The 15,144-nt window shown below is 43.0% G+C and overlaps 2 protein-coding genes and 1 long non-coding RNA gene across 3 annotated transcripts; 1 reads left to right on the forward strand and 2 right to left on the reverse strand.

Annotated features, from left to right (window-relative positions):
• Positions 1–6,725: 6,725 nt before the first annotated feature.
• On the reverse strand, positions 6,726–9,529 carry eif2b2 (eukaryotic translation initiation factor 2B, subunit 2 beta). Its single transcript, XM_017427327.3, has 8 exons — positions 9,250–9,529; positions 8,680–8,800; positions 7,752–7,903; positions 7,521–7,684; positions 7,349–7,444; positions 7,134–7,271; positions 6,988–7,054; positions 6,726–6,914 (listed from the first exon to the last, which is right to left on the reverse strand). The coding sequence occupies exons 1-8, from the start codon at positions 9,419–9,421 to the stop codon at positions 6,757–6,759; spliced, it is 1,068 nt and encodes a 355-aa protein (XP_017282816.1). The 5' UTR covers positions 9,422–9,529; the 3' UTR covers positions 6,726–6,756.
• Positions 9,530–10,075: 546 nt separating this feature from the next.
• On the reverse strand, positions 10,076–13,890 carry LOC112450888. The gene is made up of 3 exons (XR_003039615.2): positions 13,754–13,890; positions 13,425–13,543; positions 10,076–11,004 (listed from the first exon to the last, which is right to left on the reverse strand). It is a non-coding gene; the product is annotated as an uncharacterized LOC112450888 (long non-coding RNA).
• On the forward strand, positions 12,793–14,546 carry LOC108242478 (pro-opiomelanocortin). The gene is made up of 3 exons (XM_017427329.3): positions 12,793–12,893; positions 13,462–13,577; positions 13,802–14,546. The coding sequence occupies exons 2-3, from the start codon at positions 13,464–13,466 to the stop codon at positions 14,348–14,350; spliced, it is 663 nt and encodes a 220-aa protein (XP_017282818.1). The 5' UTR covers positions 12,793–12,893; positions 13,462–13,463; the 3' UTR covers positions 14,351–14,546.
• The last annotated feature ends 598 nt before the right edge of the window (positions 14,547–15,144 follow it).

The raw sequence follows: 15,144 nt of genomic DNA on the forward strand, positions 1-15,144 counted from the left end.
GCAGCAGGATTCAGTGAGGTTGGTGTGTCAGCTGTCCTCCAGAAGGAGGCGCTGCAGGACAAATATCTCAGCTGCTTTGTGAAGGTTTTGATTAAAGAAGACAAAAAGAAGCTGCTGTGTGTAAAGATGTAATGTTTGCTGTTTGTGTTGTGACAGTAGTTCAGTGGTGAGTGTTAAAAAGACCGAGTCTCGCTGTCTTACTCAGGCTGAACTGCAGCGTCTATTCACGGGCGCGATCCCACTACTGAGCGGTACGGGGGCTTTGACCTGCTCCGTTGCCGACCTGGGCCAGTTCACCCCTCCTTAGGCGACCTGGTGGTCCCGGGCTCCCCCAGGAGAACCATATCGATATCGAACTTAGTGCGGACACCCGATCGGCATAGTCCACTACAGCTCAGAGCTCCTGAGCTCAAACGATCCTCCAGCCTCAGCCTCCCAGCAGCTTGGATTACAGGCGCGCGCCACCACACCCGGCGAGGAGCAGCCAATCAGAGAGGAGATTGATCTGTAAATTGAAATCAGCGCAAACATCTTTAAATGCTGTTTGATCAGGTAACATGAAGCAGTTATGGGAGTTAACAAAAGAGAAACTTTAAAATAAAACTAATTTTTGTTTCTTTTTTTAATTTCGTCCCCCAGATGTACCCAGAGGTGAAAACATCATGTTAAACAAAGTTTAATTCAGAAAACAATGTGAACTTTAGGAAGTAGGAAAATGGATTTAAACACTGTGTTTATCTGTTTTTATTTCGGCTGATTTAATGATGAAAGTTTCATCTTGTTCCTCCAGTGCAGATTGACACATGATGAGATGTTAGTTCTGCTCCATGTTTCTTGGTGTCATCAGGTAAGTCACAGATCAATCTCCTCTCTGATTGGCTGCTCCTCGCCGGGTGTGGTGGCGCGCGCCTGTAATCCAAGCTGCTGGGAGGCTGAGGCTGGAGGATCGTTTGAGCTCAGGAGCTCTGAGCTGTAGTGGACTATGCCGATCGGGTGTCCGCACTAAGTTCGATATCGATATGGTTCTCCTGGGGGAGCCCGGGACCACCAGGTCGCCTAAGGAGGGGTGAACTGGCCCAGGTCGGCAACGGAGCAGGTCAAAGCCCCCGTACCGCTCAGTAGTGGGATCGCGCCCGTGAATAGACGCTGCAGTTCAGCCTGAGTAAGACAGCGAGACTCGGTCTTTTTAACACTCACCACTGAACTACTGTCACAACACAAACAGCAAACATTACATCTTTACACTCAGCAGCTTCAGCAGCTTCTCTTTGTCGTCTTTTAACAATCAGAACCTTCACAGAGCAGCTGAGATATTTGTCCTGCAGCGCCTCCTTCTGGAGGACAGCTGACACACCAACCTCACTGAATCCTGCTGCTGCAGCTGGAGACAAACTACAACTACACACATCTTGGTGCTGAGAGTCAGGACCTGTAGTCACAGAAACTAAAGTTAAGCTCTTTGATAAATGTTCGATTGTTTAATAAACACATATTCAGAAATCATTTTAAATGTATAGTTTCCCACATTGTGTGTGTAGTTTTCTTTAACTTGAACAGAGTTCCTGCTGAACTTAAACCATTAAACTATCAAAACATCCATTTTTCTTTCTTTCAAATTAATTTTTGTTATTAGAAATATGTAAACATTTGGTTGGACAAAAATCATTATATAAACTGATACAGAATGTTGTTGTTTTAGTTGTCAAACAAAGTTTAGTAATAAACAGTTAAATTATTAACAACATGCTGCTTTTTAAGTTTGTTTCCTAAAACCTTTAAAAAATATAACAGTAAGTGAAGCCGTCAAACACCTTTATCTTTGAAGAAAATGATCTTTTTAAGTGAAATAAAAATTTTAAAATGACCTGAATCAAATCTAAGGAAGTAAAATCATTCCAGATCTTTAGCCTAAATAAAAAAACTGTTTTCCCGTTTAAAATGCTTCATTTATCTAATTTAACACCTAAATGAAAATAATTTATTTTTCAATAAATGTATCTATGTCTACTTTTCCTAAAAGTTTAATTCAAGTCATCTCTGAACATAAAACAGTTTTTAGTTTCTAGTTTTTTGTCTTTTTGTGAACATGTGTTGGTAATGTTTGTTTTAATGTTATTTAAATCACTTATAAACTTTTACATTTAAATCTAAAACAATATAATCAGCATCACAAGAAATTATTATGTTTTCCCTGAAAAAGACTTATGTTTTCATCTTGTGTTACTTAACTTAAAGTTACATATTTCAGTTTATCCTCCAGACTGACCAAACATCCATCCATCCATCCATTTTCTTTACCTGCTTCTTCTTTCCAGGCCGAGGGGAGCTAGTCCTTATCTCCAACCATCACTGTGTGAGAGGGGAGGACACCCTGGACAGGTCGCCAGTCCATCACAGGGACACATAGAGACAAACGAGACAAACAACCATTTACACTCTCACTCACACCGAGGGATAATTTACAGTGACCAGTTACCCTAACATTCGTGTTTTTGGTCGATGGGAGGAAACCAGAGAACCCGGAGTAAACTCACATGAGCAGAGGGAGAACATGATCGTCTTTAAAGTTGAAGTTTATCTGTGGTGTCAGCTGTCCTCCAGAGGGAGGCGCTGCAGGACAAATATCTCAGCTGCTCTGTGAAGGTTCTGATTGTTAAAAGACGACAAAGAGAAGCTGCTGAAGCTGCTGAGTGTAAAGATGTAATGTTTGCTGTTTGTGTTGTGACAGTAGTTCAGTGGTGAGTGTTAAAAAGACCGAGTCTCGCTGTCTTACTCAGGCTGAACTGCAGCGTCTATTCACGGGCGCGATCCCACTACTGAGCGGTACGGGGGCTTTGACCTGCTCCGTTGCCGACCTGGGCCAGTTCACCCCTCCTTAGGCGACCTGGTGGTCCCGGGCTCCCCCAGGAGAACCATATCGATATCGAACTTAGTGCGGACACCCGATCGGCATAGTCCACTACAGCTCAGAGCTCCTGAGCTCAAACGATCCTCCAGCCTCAGCCTCCCAGCAGCTTGGATTACAGGCGCGCGCCACCACACCCGGCGAGGAGCAGCCAATCAGAGAGGAGATTGATCTGTAAATTGAAATCAGCGCAAACATCTTTAAATGCTGTTTGATCAGGTAACATGAAGCAGTTATGGGAGTTAACAAAAGAGAAACTTTAAAATAAAACTAATTTTTGTTTCTTTTTTTAATTTCGTCCCCCAGATGTACCCAGAGGTGAAAACATCATGTTAAACAAAGTTTAATTCAGAAAACAATGTGAACTTTAGGAAGTAGGAAAATGGATTTAAACACTGTGTTTATCTGTTTTTATTTCGGCTGATTTAATGATGAAAGTTTCATCTTGTTCCTCCAGTGCAGATTGACACATGATGAGATGTTAGTTCTGCTCCATGTTTCTTGGTGTCATCAGGTAAGTCACAGATCAATCTCCTCTCTGATTGGCTGCTCCTCGCCGGGTGTGGTGGCGCGCGCCTGTAATCCAAGCTGCTGGGAGGCTGAGGCTGGAGGATCGTTTGAGCTCAGGAGCTCTGAGCTGTAGTGGACTATGCCGATCGGGTGTCCGCACTAAGTTCGATATCGATATGGTTCTCCTGGGGGAGCCCGGGACCACCAGGTCGCCTAAGGAGGGGTGAACTGGCCCAGGTCGGCAACGGAGCAGGTCAAAGCCCCCGTACCGCTCAGTAGTGGGATCGCGCCCGTGAATAGACGCTGCAGTTCAGCCTGAGTAAGACAGCGAGACTCGGTCTTTTTAACACTCACCACTGAACTACTGTCACAACACAAACAGCAAACATTACATCTTTACACTCAGCAGCTTCAGCAGCTTCTCTTTGTCGTCTTTTAACAATCAGAACCTTCACAAAGCAGCTGAGATATTTGTCCTGCAGCGCCTCCTTCTGGAGGACAGCTGACACACCAACCTCACTGAATCCTGCTGCTGCAGCTGGAGACAAACTACAACTACACACATCTTGGTGCTGAGAGTCAGGACCTACACTCAGTGACTAGTTTGACAGCTGAGAGTTTATGCTCAAATAAGTAAAAAAGAACAACCCTTTTTTAATTCAGTAACTTTGCATTCAGACAGAATGGGCTTCCTTATGTTGTTTTGTGATCAGAACTATGTGAACACAAACTGTGGAGCAGATCTGAATCTTGAGCACTTTAGCAGCAATAAAATCTTTCCAAAAACAGCTTTTGATCAGACAGATTCTAAAAGTTCGTAATAAACACACCATCAGGTAAAAGTTCTTCTGTTTGGAGATGAAATCCATGTTTCTAGTTTCACTTGTTTTTGTTTTATTGCAGTTCTTGCTTCATTTCCGGTTGATCCAACTATCAACACAGTCGTGTTCATAGTTTGTATCAAACAAGACCTCTGATCAACAGGGATTTTCACGTTCAACCGTTTGTAGGGTTTGCAGAGACTTGTCACACCAGGAAACGTTTTCTAATCTCTTATTGTTCAATCTCAGTGAGTCTGTGTGAACTGTGTCCTCTGTCTCCTGTTCTTAGCTGACAGGAGAGCCACCAAGTGTGGTTCACAGCTGCTGTAGATCATCTGCATCAAGGCTGGATGTGTTGTGTCTTTAGAGGCTGTGTTCTGCAGACCTTGGTCATAAATGAGCTGCTGTTGCCTTTTTATCACCTCTGAGCAGTCTGCTCACTGTCCTCTGACATCAGCAAGACTTTTTTTATCAATTCAACAGCCACTCACTGGATCTTGACTCTTTTTTGCATCATTCTCTGTAACCCTTAGAGATGGTTTTGGTTTTAAATCTGAGCAGATCAGTAGTTTATGAAATACTCAACCATGTCACATTTAAAGTCACTTATTTCCCTTTTCTTCCTCATTCTGATGCTCAGTTTAAACTTCAGTAGGTTGTTTTCTCCACATCAAGATGCCTAAATGCATAACATCACTGCTGTGTGATTGATTGATTAGCTATTAATGTTAACAAGCAACAGGTGTAACTAATACAGTGGCCAGTGAGAGCAGATTACAACTCTCCTGATGTGTGTAGTTGTAGTTTGTCTCCAGCTGCAGCAGCAGGATTCAGTGAGGTTGGTGTGTCAGCTGTCCTCCAGAAGGAGGCGCTGCAGGACAAATATCTCAGCTGCTTTGTGAAGGTTCTGATTGTTAAAAGACGACAAAGAGAAGCTGCTGAAGCTGCTGAGTGTAAAGATGTAATGTTTGCTGTTTGTGTTGTGACAGTAGTTCAGTGGTGAGTGTTAAAAAGACCGAGTCTCGCTGTCTTACTCAGGCTGAACTGCAGCGTCTATTCACGGGCGCGATCCCACTACTGAGCGGTACGGGGGCTTTGACCTGCTCCGTTGCCGACCTGGGCCAGTTCACCCCTCCTTAGGCGACCTGGTGGTCCCGGGCTCCCCCAGGAGAACCATATCGATATCGAACTTAGTGCGGACACCCGATCGGCATAGTCCACTACAGCTCAGAGCTCCTGAGCTCAAACGATCCTCCAGCCTCAGCCTCCCAGCAGCTTGGATTACAGGCGCGCGCCACCACACCCGGCGAGGAGCAGCCAATCAGAGAGGAGATTGATCTGTAAATTGAAATCAGCGCAAACATCTTTAAATGCTGTTTGATCAGGTAACATGAAGCAGTTATGGGAGTTAACAAAAGAGAAACTTTAAAATAAAACTAATTTTTGTTTCTTTTTTTAATTTCGTCCCCCAGATGTACCCAGAGGTGAAAACATCATGTTAAACAAAGTTTAATTCAGAAAACAATGTGAACTTTAGGAAGTAGGAAAATGGATTTAAACACTGTGTTTATCTGTTTTTATTTCGGCTGATTTAATGATGAAAGTTTCATCTTGTTCCTCCAGTGCAGATTGACACATGATGAGATGTTAGTTCTGCTCCATGTTTCTTGGTGTCATCAGGTAAGTCACAGATCAATCTCCTCTCTGATTGGCTGCTCCTCGCCGGGTGTGGTGGCGCGCGCCTGTAATCCAAGCTGCTGGGAGGCTGAGGCTGGAGGATCGTTTGAGCTCAGGAGCTCTGAGCTGTAGTGGACTATGCCGATCGGGTGTCCGCACTAAGTTCGATATCGATATGGTTCTCCTGGGGGAGCCCGGGACCACCAGGTCGCCTAAGGAGGGGTGAACTGGCCCAGGTCGGCAACGGAGCAGGTCAAAGCCCCCGTACCGCTCAGTAGTGGGATCGCGCCCGTGAATAGACGCTGCAGTTCAGCCTGAGTAAGACAGCGAGACTCGGTCTTTTTAACACTCACCACTGAACTACTGTCACAACACAAACAGCAAACATTACATCTTTACACTCAGCAGCTTCAGCAGCTTCTCTTTGTCGTCTTTTAACAATCAGAACCTTCACAGAGCAGCTGAGATATTTGTCCTGCAGCGCCTCCTTCTGGAGGACAGCTGATATTACTTCTACTGCAGCAGATTTCATTAAATCCATGACCTACAGTTTAACCAGATTGAATTAGTGATTAATAAAGAAAATGCTGCCCTTTTCTAATATAGCTGTTTTTTCTTTTTGGTTACGTATTAAATTAACAAGAATTTAATGCAAATCAACAAGCACTGAATTTATCTGTTTTGGTTCCTCGAAGCCCCAAAATTTTCCATAAAATGAAAATTCCTCAATATTTTTCAAGACTCTTGTTGGAAATCTTTCTGTAGCATGTAGCTAAAAAAAATAGTTTATGATGTGAACAAACCTCAGCATCAGCATTTTAATTTATTTATTAGTTTTAAAGATTAAAGCTCGTGGTCTTCTGGGTGGTAAAGTTCGCTCATCAGGCGATAAATGTACGACGGCGCGTGTCCTCCGATGTTGGAGATGAACAGCGTGATGAGCTCAGGGGGAACGTAGTCGAAGACCGGGCAGTGAACGTTGACTTTAGACAGGATCTCACCTAAAATGTCAAAAATAAACCTGTAGCGTTTGATTTGAAGGCTAAAGAGACAACGCAGCTTCAGATACGTTACCTTCGGTGAAGGGGAGGACCTCATGTGGAGAGACAAACTTATGGAAGGTGTCCTCCTCATTTGGATACTACAAAGAGAAACAGAGTTTCACTCGCTGCGATTCAAAGAAAGTGCACAACTCTGACAGACTCGAGCGTTCTTCGGACCTGAGGTGAGAGCTTGAACATGGGCGCGCAAACGATCAGCGGCGTGGAGTGATGTTTGGCTGCCAGGGCGAGCGTGTGTGTCCCGATCACGGCCCTCAGCCCTCCGTTGGCTAGGACTGTCTGAGTGCCGATGATGACCTGCACACAGATCACCACACAAGCTCAACGGCGTGTCCTGATCGTGTTGCTGTTAAATCTTCAGCTTGAGTAAATACCTTATTAACCCGAGACATGACTGCGAAGATGGCTGCGTCTGCAATCACCGTTGTTTCTATGCCGGCTTTTGATAGGCTGGTGGCCATTTCATGTCCCTGTTAGGAGGTGGATAAGTTTATTTCTTAAACAAAGAGTTTGACTTTTCAAGACCTTCAGATGTGTTTGATGTACCTGGCAGAAGGGGGCGCACTCCGCCACGATGACGTGGAACTTGCGTTTGAGCGCTGCGTCTTTGAGGAAGGCCTCCACGGTGCGGGAGCGCCCGATGGTCATGATGACCTCGTTGGAGTGGATGTGCTCCAGGGCCTGCATGGCAATGTTGTCGGTCGTTCCCTCTGAAAAAGGAAAACCCCGTTAGACTCGCGGAGTCCGTCTTTGCTTGGCTTGTCATTGGCGACGTACCCAGCTCTGTCAGCAGCTCGTTTATGGCCTCGATGACGTTGGCCTTGAGGGGAGCAAAGTGCTGCCTGAAGTTCTCCTCGCTGAGGCCCCCAGAGGTCAGCAGCTTGTGGAGGGACTCCTGCTGGTCTGCCTCTTCACTGCTACCTCGAAACCTGAACACACGACATGACATCACATGATGTCATCGCCTTATATCACTCAGGATCTGAATGTGGGTCCTTCAAAGCTGCCTCGTGGCTCTGGAGACGACTTACGACAAACGCAAGTGGCAAGTTTGCAGTACGATGTAAGAGAGTTAAGATGATCAATAACAGTTTCCATAAATATAAACTTTTCTCCTTAAAGGTTTTAGTATACCTGAGCTTCTCTTTGTTTATTTTTTTTTTAGAAATTAGAAAGCTGTGAAAAACATAATTGCTTCATTATTACCTAAGGAAAATAACATGTTCAAGCTTTGGTTCCTAACACTAAATGCACTTTTCTGAATTTAACAAGACACAGGTCATCAATGTTTCAATGGTGTCTTTTTTCTGTCAGGACAGAGGAGAAGGAACGTGTAAAAAACCATCAATCATTAAATAATCAAACCTATAAGGAATATTGTCGACCTAAAATAAAAAGGCAAAGCTACCAAACACAAATAAGTTCCACTGTTTAGGTTACTGAACTTCTTTTCCTGTCAAAAGAATTGAGTTTGACCGATTTATTTGACTTAATCAGTGAATAACACCGTGACAAAAACCTGATCGAATGTCAGTAAATCAGATATGAGTGCCAATTAAAAAAACTGTTTGTTTTGGGTTTTTTATGCCGAATGTTTTATCATCTGTCACTAATTTCAAATGAAGTCCAGCCTTGCGTCATTCAGAGTCGCACGTTTAGGGAAGCACGAGTTTTCCCAGCAGCTTGGACAGCGGCGACCCCTCACCTGGCGTACTCCTCCCTGATGATCTTCAGCACCCTCCGGATCATGTTGCCGACGGTGGTCTCTGATGGCTGAGCGGCGGTCATCCTCCTGCCCTCCTTCCGGATTATCTCCATCAGATCGCCTGAAACAAAAAACATCTGGGAATGTCAAATACGATCAGAGATGTTAACCGTTTTAAACACATCTCCAAACTGCACTGCATATTCATAAACTCACAGCAATGAAGAATGTATAAACAAATGAACATAAAAGCTGCATATATAGATATATTCTGCTGTTCAATCAACTTTAAAAACAAGTGTTTTGGCACTATTAATAGTAAAACGTATACACGCACTGCTAAACATTTTAGTCTATATAATCTATGTCTTGTACATAGAGAGAAAGCATGCACCTATAAACAGCTGGAGCTCAAAGTTAGGCTAATTATATCTGTATAGTTAATATCAGGGGGTTGACAGCTGTTACAACATCTGTAATTGGTCCAAACCCCAGCACCACTTTGACAGGTTTTTATATTGGTTCACCTCTTTGTTACAATATCAGAGTTTCCTTGAAATGAAAGCAAACCTGCGCTGCTCCACCGAGCCTGGGCTGTGATCCTGCGGAGCAACGCTGCCGTTTCTCGGGCGGTCTCGGCCGAACCCCTCAGAGGTCCGGTCCCGCTGCCTCCCCGCTTCAGGTCGGACAGAAAAGCCTCGACCCTCTCCGTCAGGTCCGTCTCTTTGTACGGACCCGGCATGGTTTAAATAAAAATAAAAAAGACTAATAAATTACAGTCGAAAAAAAGAGAACTAGATGAATTTCTGCTGGGAACTGTTTTAACGCGGAAGTAATTCTGAAGTACATCCGGGTCAGAGCGACAGCGCTTCTCTCTGATTGGTGGACTGAAGATGCAGCAATTCTGTTTGGATCATAGAAATATAATACCACTATACTATACTATACTATACTATACTATACTATACTATACTATACTAATATTGTACCGCACTGTACGGTACCATACCTTACTGTACTGATCAGCACTATGCTAATAGTATAGATACTAAAATATACTACACTATACTAATAAAATACAATAGCATAATACTGTACTACACTGTACAGTGCAGTATCATACTAGACTATACCGTACTGTAGTATTGTAGAGAATAGTACACCACACTACACTGTACTATACCATATCCTATCCTACTATACTATACTGTACTGGACTGCACTAATACTATAGAATAGCATAATACTATACTATACTACACTGTACTCATAATATAGAATGGCATAATTCTATACTACACTGTACAGTATCATACTAAACTACACCATACAATACTGTAGTAGAGATTAATATACTATTCTGTACCACAATACACTACACTGTACTCTACCGTACTGTGCCATATACTACCCTACTATACTATTGTACTGTACTGTACCATACGGTACCATATCTTACTGTACTGTACTGCACTATACAAATAGTATAGAATAGCATAGTTATAGTTACAGATATAGGTTTGATATAAATCAAACCAGCTACACATGATCCTGCAGGGGTCACAGGGGTCGAGGAAATGAATGGATGGGTGGACTGATGATTGATTCATATTTTAAAACTGATTTGAAATGGCCTTTTTTAAAAAGTGTTTCATCTGAACCAGGAAACAGTGATTAATAAAGACTAAAATACAGTATAATGGAGGTGTGTGTGTGAATGAATTTGATGATTTAATGAAAAATGCTGCCTCTTCTGATGATGAATCAGTTTTCCTTTTAACTTCAGTCCATCTGTTTTTACCTTCCTCCTGAACGAACGTGTAAGTGTGTGTGTGCACTTGGTTTTTGGTGCCTTTTAAGGACCTTTTTTGGTATAATTACCTATTATGTCTGGACCCGTAGTCCTGAGAGGGATCAAAGCCCGGTCCTAATACGGTGGAAGATCGTCTTTGGGTTAAAGGTTTAGTTTGGGGCGAAACTGAGTTTACGTTATGGTCCGTTTTAGACCACACAAATAAATGAACATCCATACAATGTCCTAATAGGGACAGAAAAACCCAACGTGTGTGTATGTGTGTGTGCGGTTAATGGATTGAATGGACGCTCAAGGCCGTGATCTAATGGGTTTATATTTACCTGCCTGCCTTGTGCTGCTCTTCAGTCGGTCCATTAGAAAACGACAAAAAAAAAAAATCCCTCTTCAGAGAAACGACTTTAAAACATTTGATTGAGCTGAAGTTCAGATGTTTCCTTCGGTCTGCAGAAATACAAACTCATTTAGAAAATCCCACACAAAAGAAAACTGGTGCTCCGCTGCTGTCCACTCTGAGGGAACAAAAAACACATTCGACACCAAGTTAGCATCAAAATCTTTTTTTTTTCTTCTTGGAATATAACTGAAGTGTCTTTACGACATGATGTAAGAGTTACCAGAAAATTAGCTTTAGGTGAAAAATTCTTCTCAAAAATAAAAAGACTAGTTCCTTTAAGGAGATCTGTTTTTATTTAAATGTTTTCTTCTCTACAGACATGTTGGAAATGAAATCTGCAGAGAAACCTGGACACATTAAAGCTGAATACAGTTCCTCCTTAAAGAGAGATCCTCAATGATTCAGAGCTCTAAAGAGACATTTCCACTAAATGGGCAGTTTTATATAAATCTTGTATGTAATGCTCTAAATATAAGATCAGATTAAGCCTCCTGTTGATCCCAATATCTCTGATTATAAAACCACGATGACACATGTCTCATCAACTAATGCTGGGATCAATCTTTTTACTTCTTTTCTGTAATGAACGGTACGATTTCAGCTCTTCACTGGTCTGAGCTCATACAGCGGCTCCGAGGAGCATCTTTAGTGATTTCAGGCGAAACCGAACAGCGTGTTTCTATTACCGAAAGAAGGCACAGGTTCAAAATTACAGCCGAAACTCAACCACAGGATAAAATTGTTGCCTAAAACCTGTAATCTGGGTAAAATCTGCCGCTAAACTGTGAGCCAGGAGTATTCAACTGGCGGCCCGCGGGCCACAACTGGCTCTGTCCTAATTTACACTTTTAAATTTAAGCTTAAGTTACAAGAATAATTCCTGAATGCCTCGTCCCTGAACAATTTGGTGTAAACTATTTTATTGTTAAAGTAACAACAATTATCCAATTAACCTCAGCAGGACCGTCCTCCTCATCGCTCCTCTTGGTCCGGATCTTCATCCTCTCACTCTTCCTCCTCTATAGCACCTTTCACGTCAGGTTTCCTGGCTTCTCTCCTCATCCAAAAACCTTTTATCCAACAGAGCTCCCGGAAAAGTTTGCACTTTTATTCGTGTTTGGCGTTACATTAAATCACGTGAGAATTTCCTGAAGAGGAGTTTGTTACATCAGGTCCAAAAAAATTTAAAAATTAAACTTTTTATAAGGTGTAAAGCCTGAAAAGGTGAGTTCACGTATGAATAAAACTCATGTAGAGGAGAGATCAGTGACGCCTGTAAAAAAAAAAAATCCGGCTGTCGTATTTGGAAAAATCAGTGCGCAGAAACCCAAATCCTGCGCAGAAACAGCATTAGTGCCGGCGAGGACTCGGACAAAAGGAGGATGCTGCAGCAGCTGTGTGGGGTTGTAACTGTGCACCCCGATTCACACGTCTGAATCCCATCTCCCCCCCCCAATGACGGCATGCCGCCTCGGTGTTAATCTGTCTCTCTGTGCTCTGACATTTAACACACGACAAACAGCGTGAGGCGGAAAAATTAGGATTTCCACACTGTGAGTTTCTCTTTGTTTTGTGGTCAGTTTAAGAGTTTTTTTATGTTTTAATTCAGTTTGTGCTGAAAGTGGTAAATAAATGATAAATTAAGAGAAAGCAAAAGGAGAGCCGACAGATTAAAAAAAAGACTTCCCACAAACAAATAGGTGCAAAAAATGAAAAGTTTGAGTTGTTTTCTTTAGAGAAAAGAGAGTTTGGATGAAGGTGGTTGAAGGAAGAGGAGGGAGGAAGATGTTCTATTTATTGATGTTTACGAGCACGAGTGAATGCTGACAATGACGTTGTGTGTGTGTGTGTGTGTGTGTCCTTGACAGGCAGGATATAAAGGTCGAAAACCGGTCGAAAAATCAGAAGAGGAGCAACGACGACGACACAAAAACCCACCAACTCTTCATTGAGAAGGAGAAGAAAACAGCAGCAATAAGAGGAAGAGGAGGAGAAGCTAAACAGGTGAGACTCTAATGTTTTTGTCCATTTATCTTTAATCAACAACTCAAAAATGTATTCTGTATCAAGTATTTCATGACTGATACTTTTGTTTAAACCCTTTAAAAACATTCATGATGATGAAATCAACAGTTTTATCACTTTATAGGAGAAATTCAGTTAAGCAAACGAGAGATTGAAGCAAATATTGTCTAATATTGTATTTATTTGACTGATGTATGTGTTGAAATGTTTAAAATGTCTCTTTTTTTCTGCCTCCAACCAAAATATTTTAAACACCAGGTCTAACTGAACTTGTAAATGATTTAAATTTTAAGATTAAATGAAGGAAACAACTACAACACGATGCCAATATAATGAAGATGTTTTTAAATTGTGTCAGAGATGATATAAATTCAAATAAATGGTTATTGTTTGATCTGTTTCGCTTTTTTATTGTAAAATAAAGTAAAGCTGGAAAAGGAAAAGAAGCAGAAAAACAGCCAAAGCTGATGCCTTCTGTCAGTATTTTACATGACTTACAACCTTTTATACCGTTTTTCTTATTGCTTCCTTCCTCTGATTGGTGCAGAGATGTGTCCTGTGTGGCTATTGGTGGTGGTGGTTGTGGGCGGAGCCAGAGGAGCTGTCAGTCAATGCTGGGAGCATCCAAGCTGCCAGGATGTGAACACAGAGAGCAGCATGATGGTAACAGAGCTCATCTGGGTGTTTTTACACTTTTAGTTCTCGTTAAAAGAAAAGAGTTGAAGGTTTTTTTTGGTTTTGTTTTCAGCACAAACAATCCTGGATTTAATCAATGTTACATTTTGATTTAATTCATCTGACATTTGTAGAGTTTCTCTTTCAGTATGAATTAAATGTACCTTTATCTCAGGTTCGATCACATCATGATTTCCTCCTCTTCGTCTCAGGAGTGCATCCAGCTCTGTCGGTCCGACCTGACTGCTGAGACCCCCATCATCCCCGGAAACGCTCACCTCCAGCCCCCTCCTCCTCCATCAGAGCCCTCCTCCTCCTCCATCTCCTCCTCCTCCTCCCCTCCTCAGGCCAAGCGCTCCTACTCCATGGAGCACTTCCGCTGGGGGAAACCCGTCGGCCGGAAGCGCCGCCCGGTCAAAGTCTACACCTCCAACGGCGTGCAGGAGGAGTCCGCCGAGGTCTTTCCCGGGGAGATGAGGAGGCGGGGGCTCACCGGTGAGCTGCTGGCAGCCATGGAGGAGGAGGAGGCGGCGAAGGCTCAGGAGGTGATGGAGGAGGCCGAGGAGCAGCATCAGCAGCAGCTCCTGACGGGAGGCCCGCACGAGAAGAAAGACGGCTCGTACAAGATGAAGCACTTCCGCTGGAGCGGCCCCCCGGCTGGCAAACGCTACGGGGGCTTCATGAAGAGCTGGGAGGAGGGGCGGCAAAAACCGCTGGTGACGCTCCTGAAAAACATCATCAATAAGGAGGAGCAGCAGTGAGCGGGAGGAGGTGAAGGACGGGAGCTCACCGAGCTGCTCGGCACCAAAGAGTTCCTGTTTGTCTCCAATAAAAAGTTCTGAACCGGCTGCTTGTTAGACCTGATTCTCACTGAGAGGAACATGTTTTTGATATTTGTTTCATGTAAATAAGTGTATTTATTATATGAAAACAAAGTTATTTGCAAGCAAAGCCCAGATGTGTTCGTCTTTCTTTGTGCCCTCAGACACCAAACACCTGAAATGGGAACAGAAGACGTGAAATTCTGTTTGAACAAACGTCGTCTAAATCTGTACTAAAAAAAAAACTGAATCTGATTAAATATAAGGGCGCCTCATTCGTTCAAGAAACGCTGGTTTCACTCAGAAACGAGAGTTTAAGAGAAGAGAGGACGAGCTTCGGTGAGACGAGGAGTCCCTGTGCTGCTCTTAGTATCTACTGTGAAGTAAAAGCAAACAAACAAGAAAATATGAAGTCGTCCTGCATCAAAAGTCGACTCCCCAACTCCCACGCTGCAGCATCTTTTAACCAGTTTATAGATGACAAACGCAGCAACAAAACGCCTGAAATCCTTTTGTGGGTTTTGGTTTTTGTGTGAGACTCAGGATTTATCATACCTGTGTGTCAGAGGCGTCCTCAGAGCAAATAGTCCTGAGAAGATTTTTTTTTTTTAAATCGAATACATGGGGGGTAAGAGTGAAGATGCGTTCAGGAACAAACCGGCGTCACAAACCTCAGAACTTTGATGAGCCAAACTCATCTTTCATCCTTTTCCTGACTCTACACAGATTTTCAA

This window comes from Kryptolebias marmoratus, linkage group LG19 (genome assembly GCF_001649575.2).
Source record: "Kryptolebias marmoratus isolate JLee-2015 linkage group LG19, ASM164957v2, whole genome shotgun sequence".
NCBI lineage: Eukaryota > Metazoa > Chordata > Actinopteri > Cyprinodontiformes > Rivulidae > Kryptolebias > Kryptolebias marmoratus.